Source organism: Mandrillus leucophaeus, unplaced genomic scaffold (genome assembly GCF_000951045.1).
Source record: "Mandrillus leucophaeus isolate KB7577 unplaced genomic scaffold, Mleu.le_1.0 Scaffold2, whole genome shotgun sequence".
NCBI classification, from domain to species: domain Eukaryota; kingdom Metazoa; phylum Chordata; class Mammalia; order Primates; family Cercopithecidae; genus Mandrillus; species Mandrillus leucophaeus.
This window is the reverse complement of record NW_012102031.1, coordinates 13,067,346-13,084,658: the sequence shown is the minus strand read 5'-3', so window position 1 is coordinate 13,084,658 and position 17,313 is coordinate 13,067,346. Positions and strand designations below refer to the sequence as shown.

Sequence of the window (17,313 nt, the reverse complement as noted above, 5' to 3'; positions counted from 1 at the left end):
TGGTGCAATCTCAGCTCCGCCTCCTGGGGGTTCAAGCGATTCTCCTGCCTCAGCCTCCCAAGTGGCTGGGATTACAGGTGCATGCCACCATGCCTGGCTAATTTTTTTGTATTTTTAGTAGAGACGGGGTTTCACCGTGTTAGCCAGGATTGTCTCGATCTCCTGACCTCATCATCCACTCGCCTTGGCCTTCCAAAGTGCAGGGATTACAGGTGTGAGCCACTGCGTCCGGCCTCACTTCTCTTTTCTTAGTAGTTGCTGTAGGGTTTACAGTATGCATTTTTAACTTACAGCAGTCTCCTTCCAAATAATTCACCACTTCAGCTGAACCCTAAGAAACTTAACAACAGTGTACTTCTGTTGTCTATGCTGTGTCCTGTTTTGCTGTGTCATTGTGTGTACTGTGTCCTGTTTTACCTGTGATGGATGTAACTCTACAATACACTTTGTTTTCTTGCTTTATACAGTTTTTTTTTAATTTATTTTTTTGAGACAGGGTCTCACTCTGTTGCCCAGGTTGGAGTGCAGTGGCATGATCTTGGTTCACTGCAACCTCCGCCTCCCAGATTCAAGTGATTCTCCTGCCTCAGCCTCCCAAGTAGCTGGAATTACAGGCATGCACCACCATGCCCAGATAATTTTTGAATTTTTAGTAGAGATGGGATTTCACCATGTTGGCCAGGGTGACCTCAAACTCTTGACCTCAGGTAATCCACCTGCCTCAGCCTCCCAAAGTGCTGGGATTACAGGTGTGAGCCCACACACCCACCCTATATAGTTATCTTTAAGTAACATTTAAAGTGAAAAAAAAAAAAAAACAGCATCTTTTATATTTACTCACGTATTTATCTTTCTCTCTTCTTGCCTTTGTCTAGATTTGAGCCTTTATTTGGTATCCTTTTCTTTCAGCTTGAAGAATTTCCTTTAACACCTCTTATGGAGTAAGTGTGCTAGTCTGTTCTCACGCTGCTGATAAGGACATACCCAAGACTGGGTAATTTATAAAGGAAAGAGGTTTAGTTGACTCACAGTTCAGCATGGCTTGGGAGACCTCAGGAAACTTACAATCATGGTGGAAGGGGAAGCAAACATCTTCTTCACATAGCAGCAGCAAGGAGAAGAGCAGAGCGAAGTTGGGTGACAGCCCATTATAAAACCATCAGATCGCATGGGAACTATCACGAGAATAGGATGGGGGAAACTGCTTGCATGATACAATTATCTCCACCTGGTCCCTCCCACTACATGTGGGGATTATGGGAACTACAATTAAGGATGAGATGTGGATGGGGACACAGCCAAACCATATCAGTAGGTCAGCTGGCAACAAATTCTCACAGGTTTTACTTGTCTGAAAATGTCTTTTTCCCCTTCATTTTGGAAGGGGCTTCTAACAGGCTATATAGTTCTAGGCTTTTTTCTTTCAGCAGAGTGAAGATGCTGTTCCTTTGTCTTTTGGCTTACACGCCCTACTGCCCTTGCCCATTCCTTCTCAGAATCCCAGAGCGAAAGGTGCCCACCAGATGACCACGGGCCGGCACCTTTACCTCACAGAACCTCAGCACCCTTGATGTTAAAGGAGGCCAGAAGGAGAGCCCACAGCACAGAAGTGTGGTTACCCCAGGGGGACTGTCTTGCCAAATACTTAATGAACAGTAAAGTGACTCTGTGCTGTCAGCAAGAATGGTAGCTGTTGCTGGTGCTGCGCAGGTCTCTGTCTTCAAGACCTGCTCTAAGAAAAGGGGCCTTTTATTCCAAGGCTCCAAGGCCCTCTGGTCCTAAGCAGCCTTTGATATTCCTCAGCATAGCCCTTCAAAGCCTCATGGCCCCCACTACATGCTAATCAGAGCTTGTCTCTTCTAGCGCTAGTAGGCCTGGGGCAAGGACACCAGAAAGTTCGCAGCCACAGGGTGACCTATTTAAGAGGAGGCCCATCCAGGCCATTATCGAGTTAATCTGAAATAGGTCTTAGGTGGAAACTTGGCCCAGAGTTGCTGGACCTCTGCAGACTGGTTGTAATTCAAGCCTGCCTGACTAGGAGAGTTCAGATTTTGCCAGGTCATTTTCAGCCATCGTCATAGACTGCATGGTATGTGCATTGTTGGGTGTGTCCAGGTTTCTTCCTCATCCCTATAGGCTGTATGAGGGGCCCCTGGGGAGTTGAGAGGAAGGTCCCAGCCAGGCTCTGGGGACCTGGCATTGCTTGAGCTTTGAGGAGCCTCCTGTGGGCTGAGGGATCAGCTGTTGAGTAGTGGGGTCCTGAGAACTGGGGTAGAGAATCTGCTGGCATGGCCTGAGGTGGGCAGGTGGCCCCTACTCTAGCCCTGCTCTGAGATAAGGATCTTCTTTTCCTTCTTTTGCCCCCTACCCCTATACCCCTTCACCCCTCCATCTCTCCATTTCTGCCCCTTTTCCCTCCCTTGGCTTCACTGTGGCCTATCACCTCCACTATGCCTCCACACCAGAAGGTTCCTGAATCAGAATGTTCTGCCCGAGCACCAGCTCCTAGCCACTAGTCACTGAGACTTGGCAGTTGGAAACAGAGCCCTCCTTTTTTTTCTTTTCTTTTCTTTCTTTTTTTTTTTTTTTTTTTTGAGACAGGGTCTTGCTCTGTAGCCCAGGTTGGAGTGATGTCAGCTCACTGTAACCTCCTCCACCTCCCAGGTTCAAGCAATTCTCCTGCCTCAGCCTCTCGAGTAGCTGGGACTACAAGCATGCACCACCATGCCCGACTAATTTTTGTATTTTTAGTAGGGACGGGGTTTTGCCATGTTGATCAGGCCAGTCTCGAACTCCTGACCTCAAATGATCCGCCTGCCACGGCCCCCCAAAGTGCTGGGATTACAGGCGTGAGCCACTGTGCCCAGCCAAAAGCCCTTCATTTTTAAGGAACAATTATTCACCTTTAGGTTTTTGAAAAATACCATCATATCTTGGAATTTCTCATTTTCATTTCTTTCAGAAAATAGAAAAAAATTATGAATTTATAGTAAAAAATGTAACTGCCAAGAACCCAGAGAATGAAGCCTACTAGCCCCTTAGGAAGCAGCTGGCCTCCCAGTGGCTGGGTGCGGAGGTGACCCAAGCAAGGGGCTGTCAGGCTGGGGCTGACATTCTGCATTTTCTCCCTCTCGAGGAAAGGGACTGGCTTCAGTCCCACCTCATTTGTCTTTGGCTAAGCTCCTGTTAAGCAACTTCCTTCCTGAATGTGGTCTTTTCTGGAGCCTCATTATTTTGAGATTGATTTTTCTCCTTTGCAAAAACTGCTTGGATAGCTTTTCACCAAGCTGTGCCCTGGAAGCTACCAGCCCACAGTAGTGATTGCAGCAGCCCTCCTGGCAGGGACCCTCTAGGCGATGGGGGTGACCACCCCCGCTCAGTCCAGCAGGCATGTGGGTGCAGGAGGTGGGATGAGGGAATAAATGGTGGGCCTGGAGGGCTAGTGCTTGTGTTAGCAGCTGGGGCCTTGTTTACAGAGAAATGTGGGCTTATTCCCTGGGAGCTCCTCCTTTTACAGGAGCAAACGCCAAGGCCCAGGGGAGGGCACCTGTGTGAAGCTACACAGCCTATTGGTGGACAGATGAATGCTTTAAGCTGAGAACCCCATTCTCTGCAGTGCATTTGAACGGGCAGGAAATAGTCACGACCGATATGGGACAGGTTGGCTGAGGTTATCTTGGCGAGAATCACTGGAGATTGTTTCTTTGGTACTTTGTGCTTTGCTTTTCTCTGCAGGGCATTTTTATTTTTCTACCTTGAACATGGGTCCATTTTATAGCCAAGTAATAATGGCCAATGCTTGTAGCCTCCTCATTGCGGGCCAGCCACTGTGTTAAGCACTTTACAGGCATTAACCCATTTTACAGAAGAAGACTGAAGGTTAAGATGTTAAGTAATAACTGTGGGTCATGGGGTAAGAAATAAGGTGGGACTCCCAGGTCTGCTTGAGTCATGAAAGGGAAAGGCCTCTCTTACTTGGAGTAAACTAAGGAGGCCCCCTCATCCCCTATTCATTTAAGACACATGAATCTGCCTGTGTGGAGTAAGAGGTTTCCCCTCAGCAGGCACTGTGGGTCTCTTCCTTGCTCCCCGCAGAACTCGGCCAACCCAGCCTGTCAGTAAATGTTGCTGACAGGCCTCCTGGAGCACCTGCCCACTACACTGCAGCCAGAAGAGGCGGGAGGGTGTCCAGAGAAAGTGTGCCGGGGGAAACAGAGGATCTTTGCAGGCACTGCACAGCTAGGCCTGGCCAAGGGGGACCACTCATGGAGAGAATCACAAGATAATCCGGTTGTGATTCACTTCATTTTTTACTCCTTTATTAGCTCATGAGGCAGGGGCAGCAGAAAGAAAAACTCAAAACCTGCACTCTTCCTAACCCCACAGCACCCTTATCTTCTTCACGGCAAATACCTGCACACTGCATAGTTTACAAAACCCTTTCCTGGCCAGGCATGGTGGTTCACACCTGTAATCCCAGTACTTTGGGAGGCTGAGGCAGGCGGATCACCTGAGGTCAGGAGTTAAAGACCAGCCTGGCCAACATGGTACAACCCCGTTTCTACTAAAAGTACAAAAATTAGCTAGGTGTGGTGGCAGGTGCTTGTAATCCCAGCTATTCAGGAGGCTGAGGCAGGAGAATTGCTTGAATCCGGGAGATGGAGGTTGCAGTGAGCCAAGATCGTGCCACTGCACTCCAGCCTGGGCGACAAGAGCGAGACACAGTCTCAATAGCAATAATAGTAATAAGCTTTCCCATTCTGATATTTCTCGTGCCATCCATTCATCCAATAGGTTCCTATTTAGCACCTCCCATACACCCAGCTCCAGGCTGTGAGCGTCAACCAGGCAGATACAGCCCCTACCCGTTCGGGGCCCCATGGCTCCTAGTGGCAGAACCCTTTCCCCGCCAGAGCCCTCTGTCTCAGCTTGCGCTCCAACATTGATACCTAGAGGCAGCCGCATGTGGAAAATGGTTTAGTATGATTACCGGGGCATCAGATGATTTCCAAGGAGAAGCCGTGGTGGCTGTCTCCAGGCCAGGAAAGAGGCATCCCATGCCAGTAGTTTCCAGTGACCTGCTCAACACTCCTGGCACCTTCCGAGATCAGTGGCTTCTCCGTGTGGGTCGCCAGATACTCACTTTAGAACAAAGTCCCTCTTACTCTGGCCTCGAGACAGGTGTTTGCATTGTGTCAAAGGAAATGCTCACATAGGCGGGTCTCTTCCTTGTCCACTAAAGGATCCTCCTCACTGGTCAGGGATCGCTGACCCTACAGCCATCAGCAGAGTGACCAGGTCTGCTGGTGCCTGGTGACTGGCTGGGAGAAGCTAGGCATCAGGCCGTGTGGCGAGCCCATTGGTAGGGCCAGTGGTTTCAGAGGAGCTAGGCTAGGAGATGGGCCAAGGGCAGCACCTCTCCACACCAACGAGGGTTGAAAAACAGGGCCTTCTACGGCCCAAAGAGCTGGTACCATGGGAGGCCATGGCCTATAACCAGGTGGAATATGGGGCAGCCGCTAACAAGGAACCAAATCCTGGAGACTGGGAAAAGCATGATGGGCCAGATGAAAAAGCAAAACACCAAACTGAATTTGTGTTATGTGGACAAAGGCTAGACTTCAATGTGGAACAAAGGAAAGTTTAATTTCCTGAGATGTCAGGACCCTCGGAGAGCTTCTTCCCTCTCCTTTGGTTACCCAGGAGGCAGCACGGAGCACTGGAGAGGGGACCCTGGAGCCAGGATGCCTGGCCACCGCCCCCGGCCCCTCTCTGCAGAGCTGGGAGGCAGCACCTGGGCCATGAGGGACAAATGTGGAGCAATGGATGGAGCTGGAACTTGCTATTATGGGATGTTAAAGCTGGCAGGACCTGAGGTAGCATCTAACCCAGTGGATCTTACCTTGGCTACAGCACTAAAGTCTCCTAGAAAATCTTTTTTATGATATTGATGCCCGAATCTTAAATTCAGTTCATTAGTTTAAAAAAAAAAAAAAAAAAGAGATATCCTTCCTACCCGCAAGTTACCAGGCAGTCCCATCGCCCAGGAGGCTGAGCCTGCAGGCGGGAGTTTCTGGTTATATCTCGGAGCAGGTGGTGGGCAGGCAGATGGGTGGGTTGGGGTTTAGAGCGAGCCCTAGACAAGAGGAGGCTCTTGTCTAGAAACCAGCCAACCCAGGAAGCTACGGCCTTGCTGAGAAGCAGGTGGACCGCTGGTCTTAACTGCAGGGGATCAGAGGAGGAAGAGGGAGCCTGAGTGCTTCAGCTCTGGGCCCCTTCCATGCTGTCACACAGGGCTCGGGGAGAAGCTGAGCATCTCGCCAGGCTCACTTCACACCGGAGGAGGGGGCTGCAGCCCCATGGCAGAAGCCCCAGGCAGCTTCCTGGGCCCAGCTGGCACAGGGTCTGTCCTTCATGCATCTGCTAGGCTGGGCTCGAGAACAGCTCTGTGGAAGTCCTGGCCTGGGCAGCCACCTCTCTACCTTGGGGTGAAACTCAAACCTGGACAGGGTGAGTGAGTGAGCCCACCACAGAGCTGGATCTAGGGCAGGCACCCTCATTCCTTCGAGACGACCCTGCGGAAACTCTGGTAGGGTGGAGGCTGTGGGTGGGCTGGGTGCTCTGCCGGCTGAAGGAAGCTGTGGGCAGCAGGCCGTCTTCAGCATCACGGCGGATGCCAGAATTGGAGCAGTCACCGCTATTTTGTGCTCCGTTTCTGCACCTGTGTGACTTTCCTAGCGTGGGCCTGGCTGCCCAATGCTGTCCATCATCCCAAGGACAGCCGAGCAAAGAATGCAGCTCTAGGTCACAGCCCTCTTCCGAGTGAGGAGGCGCCCTGGCTTGTCTCATGTGCCTCTATTGTTCACCCCTCATTTTGGTTCATGACTTTGACCATGTGCCCTGGTTCTCCCAGTGAAAGGGAAGGAGGGGAATTTCTTTGTCCTCCGAGATTTGTGTGTGTTGAGCTCTCTAGCCAGCCCAGGGGTATTGGGAAGTGATTTCCCCTGAGAAGTCATGAGACTCAGCCCCACAGAGACCAGCCTACAGATTCATGTTTATTTTATTATTATATATATTTTTTGAGACGGAGTCTCGCTCTGTCGCCCAGGCTGGAGTGCAGTGGCACAGTCTTGGCTCACGGCAAGCTCCGCCTCACAGGTTCACGCCATTCTCATGCCTCAGCCTCCGGAGTAGCTGGGACTACAGGCGCCCGCCACCACGCCCGGCTAGTTTTTTTTGTATTTTTAGTAGAGACGGTGTTTCACCATGTTAGCCAGGATAGTCTCGATCTCCTGACCTCGTGATCCGCCTGCCTCGGCCTCCCAAAGTGCTGGGATTACAGGTATGAGCCACCATGGCCGGCAGATTCATGTTTGATGGGGTTTCTGCCGCGGCAGCTCCAGTGAAATGGAAGCAAAGCCTGATATTTATATGGCAGGCCTGGGTGCCCCATCCCACAGGCCCCACCCTGGCCTTGGTTATAGGTGACCCTCCGTAGGGTGGAAGCCCTGCACCAGTCTCCTGGGGAAGTTGTCAGAGAGCCCAGATGTTGTCTCCTCAGCTTCCCGCAATGCCCCAGGCACACTCAGCACTGGCTGCAGCAGGAGATGAGGGGGGAGGGGCTTACCGAGAGGCCCCGAGAACTGAGATGACCCTGGTGCTCTGGCTAGGGTTTTCCATCTGCCTGCCAGAGTTTCGTGATTTATTATTTATTATTATCTGATTTTCCGTCAGATTAGATCCTGACGTGCCTTCCAGCATCCTCAGGTTGAAATTCTCGGAGTCTCCAGCCGCCTGCCTCCTGTAGAGGAGCAGCGTCACTTGTCCAGTTACCCAGCGGTCTTTTTTTTTTTTAATGAATGATCCCTTTTGTGGCAGAACCCCCACAGGGCCCACTTTGGGTAAGGCAGATCTGTTATCCTTCTGGGTTCCCCAGTCAGGAAGGACTGGCAGTGCCTCAGGGATGCTGCTCCTGCTCCCTGGGGCCCTCGCCGCTTCTGTCTCCCACTTGCAGCTTCGGGGGGCTCAGGCTCCGAGCACTGGCCCATTCCACCTCTGTCCTGGGGCTCCTGCTCTTTCCTCTCCCTGGAGCGGCATCCTGCTCCTGTGCCACCCACCACTAAGTCATCATCCTGCACCAGCTGTAAAGCTGCCACCTCCTCCCAAAAGCCTTCTCAGAGCCCTACCCTCAGCCTGAAGTCATCTCCCCAACTTTCACCCAGTGGTTCCTGTATGACCACTCCTGTGTCTGGTCAGAGGCTCCCTGTTCTTTCAGAAGCTCATAGAAGACCTCTCAGACTCTCCTTCTCCATTGCCTGAGTGGGCAGAGCATTGGCAGCCATAGCCTGGAGGGAGGTGGGTCCTCCTCTGGTGCCACTCCAAGGCAGGGCTTCTGTTCCCCACCTGCCCACTCTAGGCCAGGCTGGAGGACACCAGCAGGCCAGGTTGGGCAGGGGGCCCACCTGGTCCCACAGCCCCTGGCCTAGCAGGCTGCTGTGGTCTCTTGGCCTCCAGGGCCATGGGGGTGGCAGGTGCCACTAGGCTGTCGGTAAAGATCAGCAGGCCAGTCACAGTGGCTCAAGCCTGTAATCCTGGCATTTTAGGAGACCGAGGCAGGCAGATCGCCTGAGGTCAGGAGTTCAAGACCAGCCTGGCCAATATGGTGAGACTCTGTCTCTACTAAAAATTCAAAAATTAGCTGGGCCTGCTGGCACATTCCTGTAATCTCAGCTACTCGGGAGACTGAGCAGGAGACTCACTTGAACCTGGGAGGTGGAGGTTGCAGTGAGCTGAGATCGCGCCACTGCACTCCAACCTGGGCGATAGAGTGAGACTCTGTCTCAAAGAAAAAAAAAACTAGGCGCAGTGGTTCATAGGCTGAGGCAGGTGGATCACAAGGTCAGGCGTTCGTGACCAGCCTGGCCAACCTAGTGAAACCCCATCTTTACTGAAAATACAAAAAACTAGCCAGGCATGGTGGCAGGCACCTGTAATACCAGCTACTCTGGAGGCTGAGGCAGGAGAATTGCTAGAACCTGAGAGGCGAAGGTTGCAATGAGCCGAGATTGCGCCACTGCACTCCAGCCGGGTGACAGTGCGAGACTCTGTCTCAAAAAAAAAAAAAGCCTTGGGGTCTTGGGTGGGCTCCTAACTCTACATGCCGCCCTTTCCTCTTCTGGAGGTGACACTTGCAGAATACATGTAACATGTGGAAACCACCCAACAGCTGGAAGTGCAGAGGAGGCAGTCACCCAGCAACCGGGCTGTTCATTCTTAAACATGGTGACGTCACTTGATATCCTCCGGACTCCAGCCCCAAGCCTTTCTCTCTGTTATCAGCATCTGGCTGATTGGATTCTGTGATCGGGCTCAGGCAGCTTAACAGCCCTCCCAAAATCTAAATCAAAGTCACCAAAGCTGCTGTAATTGAATGTTGGAGGCGCTAACCACACAGGCTGGGAATGGCTGTTTTCTGGCGAGGGTGCAGTGCCCCCACAGTCCACGCTGGAAACTGACACCGTTGCGCTGTTTCTCCTCAGAGCCCCCACGTGGGGGTGGAGTGTCTCTTTGCATAGCCAGACTGTGACAAAATAGGACGCATGCCCTGCTTGAAGTCGGTAGCGCTCAGGATGGAGTGAATGCCCTGCTCTGGGGTTCTGGAGACTTGTGATAGGAGTCCCCGAGAGCAGTGACCGCTCAAGGACGAGGTCATGGGCTGAAAAGTTTCCAGGGCTCAGGAACTAGGCCTTGCCCACTCCCAGTCCTGCATACTTGAACTTAGCTCTGCAGAGAGGGGAGGGATAGCAGTGCCCATCTCCATTAATCACACTGTGGGCCCGAGGGAGGTCCACGGGTCAGAGCGAACCCTGCAGGTGACTGACAGTTGGATATCAGCCCCCGGCACAGCAGCCCCTACACTGCACTGATGCGGGCACACCTGCTATGGGGAGTGGGGAGCAGGGCAAGGTTTCTCTTTCTTTGCTCCCCGCAGGGCCCTGCCTGGTCTGTGGACATAAAGGAGATGAACAAGTTCTGAGCCATGTCCTCAAAGGAGCCACCACGTTCTTTTTTTTTTTTTTTTTTTTTGAAACGGAGTCTCTGTCGTCTAGGCTGGAGTGCAGTGGCACAATCGCAGCTTGCTATAACCTCTGCCTCCCAGATTCAAGCGATTCTCCTGCCTCAGCCTCTCGAGGAGCTGGGATTACAGGTGCCCACCACCATACCCAGCTAATTTTTGTATTTTTAGTAGAGATGGGGTTTTACCATGTTAGCCAGGCTGGTCTCAAACTCCTGACTTCAGGTGATCTGCCTGCCTCGGCCTCCCAAAGTGCTGGGATTACATCACATTCTTTTAAATATCTGGACACCCCAAATGTGACTCCAGTTAGCCAGAGGTTGGTGAAGGGGCCCAGTGCTGGGGAGCCCAAAGGAGGGAGCCTGAGGGCCCCAGGCACTGCACCGTTGAAGTGACCCACACTGGGGCTCTGGCAGAGGAGGAAAGAAAGAAATCCCGCTATGCGTATGTGCAGCGCGGCGCAGGAGTGGGAAAGTGCCCAAGTCAACACCAAGGGTGCAGGGTCTCCGCATGCAGCACTGGAATGGGCTGAAGAACCAGGAAGGAGAAAGGATACAGGGCGCTGGTAGGTGCTGCTCCAGCCTTGCTGGACATGGGCTGTCTGAATGTCCTTCCCTGCCCAGGACCCCGTGAGTGCTCCCAGCATCCTCCACCAGGCCCCTGCTCTTGCCACTCCCCGTCCCCAGGCCCCACTGGCTTGTCCCCTGCCAGGACCCCTCTTAGCAGCATGTCCCCCAAAACTTGTCCAGCCAGCACTGGGTGTGGGTGCAGTGAGCGGGGTGAGTGCCATCCTTCCACCCTTCAGGGCTGCTCTCCTCTCCAGTGACACGTGAGGGGATGGGTCCCTGCTGGACATCTGTGCCTTAACCCTGGAGGAGCTCATGGGCAGGTGAGGGCAAAGTTAGTTTCCCCGAAATAAGCAAGCAGTGCACAGCAGGGTGGCCACAGGGCCTCTGCCCTAACACCACCACCGCGTCACCTCCTTCCCAATGCATAACCAGCCTAGGCAGCCTTTCAGGTTGTTGGTTTCAAAAAGCTGCCCGCAACAGGGCTTCCCCAATGAGAAACTTGATCTGTTTTCCTCCAAAGATGAGAAAAAAGCTCCACTTCTAAAAATAGCCCACCTGGCTCCCCTGCACTAGATGTTTCCATGGCAACCCACTCCTTCCTAGGAGCCTCCCGATGATAGAGGGGTCCCAGCCCTGAGGGGGTACCCTGTGGCCTCCTTAGCCAGATCCACCTATTGCAGGGGTCAAAGAGAGCCCTGAGTGGGGAACGGGGTGTGGGGGCACAGTAAACAAGGGCTCCCCTGGTTCCGAGCCTCTGTGATTTGAAGTAAACTCTAGACGGGCATTGTGGCTCACGCCTGTAATCCCAGCACTTTGGGAGGCTGAGGCAGGCGGATCACAGGTCAGGAGTTCAAGACCAGCCTGGCCAACATAGTAAAACCCCCTCTCTACTAAAAATACAAAAATTAGCCAGGCGTGGTAGTGCACACCTGTAATCCCAGCTACTCAGGAGGCTGAGGTGGGAGAATCGCTTGATCCTGGGAGGTAGAGGATGCAGTGAACCAAGATTGTGCCACTGCACTCCAGCCTAGGCGACAGCATGAGACTCTGTCTCAAAAAACGGAAAAAAAAAGTGTTGTTTCAAGCCATTGTCTTAATTTCCAGGGGCTGCCATAATAAATTACCACAGACAAGTGGCTTAAAACAACAGGAAATCATTCTCGGTTCTGAACTGAGACTTCTGGACTCAGGGTGGCCAGAGTTTACTAATATGGAGGCCAAGCCCCCTCATTGTTCAGCTCTGCCTCTGCCTGGGCTTGGGGTGAGGCCCACACCCCTGTGCTCAGTGTGTGTCCCAGCATCCTTATCTTGCTGTGAGAACATGGGAGGTGGATGACGCCACCTTCCTTGAGGGGTGGTGCGTGTGTGGGTACGCATGGCAGCGTGCCTGTGACAGGTCGTTCATGGCCTTGGAGCTGGGTGGGAGCCACCATCAGTGTGCCTGGGCTGGGTGCAGGGGTCCTTCCTGCCCAAGCCCACCCCTTCCTGGCCTCTCTGTCCCTCTCTCCACCTGTGATTCCACCTGCCAGCAGTCTTGTCTTTCCCATGGACTGTGTCAACTGCCACATGCTCCCTTTTGCCAGAGGACAAAGAGCCAGGCTCCTTGGTCTGTGCCAGAGGCCCCTCACCTTCTCCCCTTTCCAACCTGCTCCTCTGTGTCCCACCCCCTACCCCCCACCTTCTTCAAACCCTGCCTTCCTGTGTGTGACGCGCCAACCCCGGGAGGAATCCATGGGCCTAGGCGGGCCCCGAAGCATTCATTCACTCGCTCACTCGTTCCCTCTCTCGTCCTACCCTCCCTCCTTCTCCTGATCTCTCCGTCCCTTTGAGGGGACCTCTCCCCGCCTGTCTCTGCAGAACAGACTGTGCTCGTGGGTAATCGCTGGCCCAAGTGCCTTCCCATCCTGCCCCAACAACATGGCCAGTGACTTGAGGCCAGAACAAGTATGTGCCTGTGTCCCTGGGGACCTGAATTTGAACCTTAAGGGCTGCTTACTAAGGTGTACTGTTGAAAAGCAAGTTATACAGAAATGTGGCTACCTGCTTCCACCCGCCACACGGAAGGATGCTTATGGTTAGACTGACTGCTCCTCTCACCAGCTCTTGCTTACAGAGCAGGGGTCACATTTGGGCTGACCCGCATCTGCGTTGGGCATGCCCCGTTGAGGCCCTCCCCGTGTTGAGCCGGTGGCCATTCCGATGGATAGGGGGCTGGTCGTTCTGGTTATTAGATGTACCGAACCTGGGGAGATGACACGTGCCTCAGGCACAGGTGGTAAGAGCACAGGCTCTAAAGCCAGAGGTCTGGCTGCTCAGGAATCCCCTCACCTCGTGGCCCTGGGCAATTTCAACGCACCTTTCTGCTCCTAGATCTACCTCGCGGGGTCATCGCAGGCATTAACTGAGGCAGCGCCTCACCCACAGCCTGGCACCTGGAAAGGTGTGGTACACATCAGCCATTAGAGCCTTTCTAAGGCCGATCCGGAGAGAGGAAGACTTGTGAACAGACAGAGCTGGACTCAGATCCCAACCCTGCCCCTCAATAGCTGGCACTAAGCTGGTGGTTTGGCCTCTTAGAACCTATATTTTCTTGCCTGCAGGGAGGGAAGAATAGTCACTGTCTACAGACCTCCACTGTGAGGCCCAGAGCAACAACTGACGGAGCCATGGCCCAGACCCTGGCCCAGCCGGTGTGGCCTCCAGATGTCTGGGGGTCACAGTGGGGCTTCTGTGTGCAGACACACTGTGGCCTCTCAATGGCCTTGCCAGGGTAGGGACTGTCCCATCCCCAAGCAATAGATGAGGAAATCGAGACTCTGAGAGGTGAAGCCATGCTCGGGCCGCCTGTCTGGCCACTGTCTTCCTTCCGGGCTGCTGGGGCCTCTGTGAGAGGGGCAGGCGGTCATTTGAATAACAAGTTATTGTCATTTGGGGGCTGCGGTTGTGATGGGAGGCACCCTGCCTCCTGGCTGGATGCTGGCCCAAGGCCCCTGTGGCCAGAGGGGGACAGGGTATGCCGTGGGCACCCTCCTCAGCTCCCCTCGGCTCAGGCCCCATACAGCTGGCTGGCCTGACCCTGCCATGGACACCATGTATGACTCAGCCATGTCCACCTCCGTGTACCTTGCCTGTCGTGGGAAGAAACATTCTCTCACAATACGCATTCTTTTTCAAAAATATCTTAAATCTTGGGTTACAGATTTTCTTCATCTAAAACAAGTTTTTTGCTGATTATTTCAAAACAAGGCATTTCAGAAACCCCTTGGCAGTTACAGGCTCTGGGACTCATGGGGTGGTGGGAGCCTCTTGGTGTGCTGTGGCCCTAGGCCAGCTGCCTCCTGCCCCACCTACTGTGATGCGCCACCCCACAGAGACACCCACAGCCCCATGCCGTTGGATGCAGGTTGGGTGGCAGGAAAGGGAGGTCAAAGGGCCCTGGGCAGCTGCGTGAGAGAGAGGTAAGAGGGGGCGTGGGAGCTGGCAGAGGGCACAGCCTGCCCCTCTCATGGAGGCCCCAGCAGCCCAAAAGGAAGAGGGTGGCCAGCCAGGCAGCATGGGCATGACTTCACTTCTCAGAGCCTCAGTTTCCTCATCTGTCGCCTGGGGATGATCTGGTCCCTACCCTGCAAGGCCACTGAGAGGCCACAGCATGTCTGCACACAGAAGGCATTCCATCAGTGAGAATGGCTGTGTTCCTGCAGGGGGATCGGTGAAGGCAGGGACAGGGGAGCCTCAACTGTGACATGGGGTCTTTTGGTAGACTTTGTTTTTGTTTGTTGTTGTGTTTTGGGTTTTTTTTGTTTTGTTTCGTTTTTTGAAACAAGGTCTCATTCTGTTACACAGGCTGTAGTGCAGTGGCACGATCGTGGCTCACTGTAGCCTTCACCTCCCTGGGCTCAGGTGATCCTCCCACCTCAGCCTCCTGGGTAGCTGGGACCACCAGCATATGCCACTATCCCTGGCTAATTTTTCGTTTTTTGTAGAAGACAGGGTTTTGTCATGTTTCCCAGGTTCTTTTGGCAAAGTTTGGACAGAAGGTGGCATTGGGCTGGCCCTCAAAGGGGTGGGTGGGGTGGGACCTCTGGTGGGGGCAGGTATGAGAAGGTTCCGGGCAGTGGGGACATGGCGGGAAAGGCCCCAAACAGGAGCGCTCAAGCCTTTGCAGGGAACAGGGGACAGACTGGTGTGGCTGGGGGATGGGCATGATCAGAGAGCAAAGTGAGATTGATTGGGTGGGAGTGATTGGCTTGGGGTAGGCCTGCGACGCCGAGAAAGGGGCTTGGGCTCCATTCTAGAGGCCTCTGTGCCCACAGAGCAGTCTCCACCTCGCCACCCAGCATAGCCCATCCTTCCCTGCATACCACAACATAGGGAGCTGGTGCCCTGCACGCAGGTGGGTGCCTGCAGTCCTGCGGCCTCCAAAGCCCAGTCCTGGCCCTGCCATTCAAGCTGGGCTCTCTTTACAGTCCTTCCCACTGACTCAGGTGGGCCCTTGCTCACCCCACCCTGGGAAAGCTGGGCCAGGCACCTCACCCTGGCCAGGAACAGGAATGGGCACCATCTCGGGAAGTGATGTTTTTTGAATGGCGCTCTCCACCCTGCCCTGCTTGACCTGGCTGTGCAGACCTCTTGGTACCACGTCTGTTCGTAATGACCATAACAACTCTATTTTCTTCCACAGATGACTCTGGGGATGACGACGAGGCTACCACCCCAGCCGACAAGAACGAGCTGCACCACACCCTGAAGAATCTTTCCCTGAAGTTAGATGACCTCAGCACGTGCAATGACCTCATCGCCAAGCACGGCGCCGCGCTCCAGCGCTCCCTGACGGAGCTGGACGGCCTCAAGATCCCATCCGAGAGTGGGGAGAAGCTGAAGGTGGTGAACGAGCGGGCCACCCTCTTCCGCATCACATCCAATGCTATGATCAACGTGAGTACCCGCCCCCACCACCGCCCTGGCACGGGGCTCCCTGGCTCCAGCCCCGGGGTCCCTGAGCAGGTGACCAGGAGTGCTTGAAGCGTCAGCATTCCATTTCCTGCGGTTCCACGGTGTTTCCCAAAGCCAGCGCCCCCCCCAGCTAGCTTCCAGGTTCTCAAATCATCTCCTTCACTCGGCCGTTGTTGGGCAAGGACATTCTTCTTCACTGTCTGGAGGAAACTGGAGTTGGGTGTGGACTCTGGTACAGTCTGCAGTTACTTCATGCCTCGATAAGGAAGGTTGGGGCCCGAAGTTGAGTAGCTAGCCCAGCGGGTCAGTTCTGCCCACACAGTAGGGACACAGCTGCCACACTGGCCCTCAGTGGCTGCTACTCCTCCTCCCTGGGTTCACTCCCCAGATGCAGTGGGAGCAGATGCTGTGCACAACAAGGGAGGGTGTGTGGTGGGGGCTGTGGTCGAGGGCTCCCTGAGCTAGAAGAGCCTCTAGCCTCAGAGCTGAGCCTGCTGAGGTCGTGCCAACCTGATGGTAGACGAAGTGGGTAACCGCAGTTGTAAACTAAGCAGCCCCACCGTGGGAGTCAGCCGCTCACCCCGGTCTGGAAACCACACGGCTATGACTGGGAGCCACGAGGGTGTCTCAGTGGTGGTAGGAGGATAGTGCTTGGCCCTGCTTCCCTCTTTCTGTCTGGGGAGTGTTCCCCAGAAGTGTGCGTGCTCCTCCGGGCCTCCACCCTCCAGACACAAGTCTGACTGCGACAGCCTCCTCCCAGGACAGTCCCACAGGGTGGTACATCTAGGCCAGGGGTGCAGTTCTAGCAGCTTGGGGTGGCCTGCTGTGGGAGTAAGGAGACCAGAGCAGAGGAGCTGTGCAGAAATGGAGGCCGCTACAGAGGAAGGAGTGAGGTCCAGAGAAGGGGGTTCAGGAGAGCCATCTTGCTGGCTGGGGACAGTGGGCAGTGCTTGTGCCTGGGTGAGCTCCAGCTGGGGGACCCAGCCCCCAAACTAGGAGGTTAGACCAAGGCCGGACTGGGAGCTGGGACCAAGCTCCAGGCCCCACAAGAAATGCAAGGGCAGGGTGGGAAGATACAGGCTAGAGCTCACTGCAGGCCAAGAGCCCAGGCTAAACCCTGGGCATCCAAGACCTGCCCCAAGCCTGCTTCACTGGCCTGTTGGCAGCATGATTGTGGGGTGGGAGGGCCACCCCACCACCCACACCTGCCCAGATATGCTCAGGCTTGGAGTACCCAAATGCAGCCTTGGGAATCCCACCCTGGGGCCTGAGGCTGGGCGAGGTGTGCCCACCTTCCCGGCTGCTGGGAAACTCAGCGTGCAGGTGCCCACCCGCCTCAGCTCAGCAGATGTGTGCGCCTTCTCCATCCCAGATCCCACAGTGCTGGGGGGTTGGGTGTAGTTGGCCCCATGTGCCAAGGATGGTGAGAGGCTGCTGGGCCACCCTGCATGTTGGCCCCGTTGTCACCTGCACTGTTTTCCTACGTCCACCCTCTCAGGCCCAGTGTCCTCCTTACAGCCCACAGACCAGATTATGCTGTACTTCTACCAGGGACACACACACATGGGAAGCACTGAATGACATAATAATGCATTTGTATTTCCCTGTCCCTCCTAGAAGCCACCGCCGGAGGCTTCCCAGGCACTGCCTCCCCACCCGAGACCAAAACTGCTTTGTCTTGAGTGAGCAGTTTTGGCTTTTCCGAGATAATGAGCG

At 54.4% G+C, this 17,313-nt stretch overlaps 1 protein-coding gene across 1 annotated transcript in view; it reads left to right on the top strand.

Annotated features, from left to right (window-relative positions):
• OSBP2 (oxysterol binding protein 2) overlaps positions 1-17,313 on the top strand; it is a 253,027-nt gene that overhangs the window by 194,117 nt on the left and 41,597 nt on the right. The window contains 1 exon segment of the mRNA XM_011979048.1: positions 15,326-15,579. Coding sequence (XP_011834438.1) covers positions 15,326-15,579 — 254 coding nt within the window.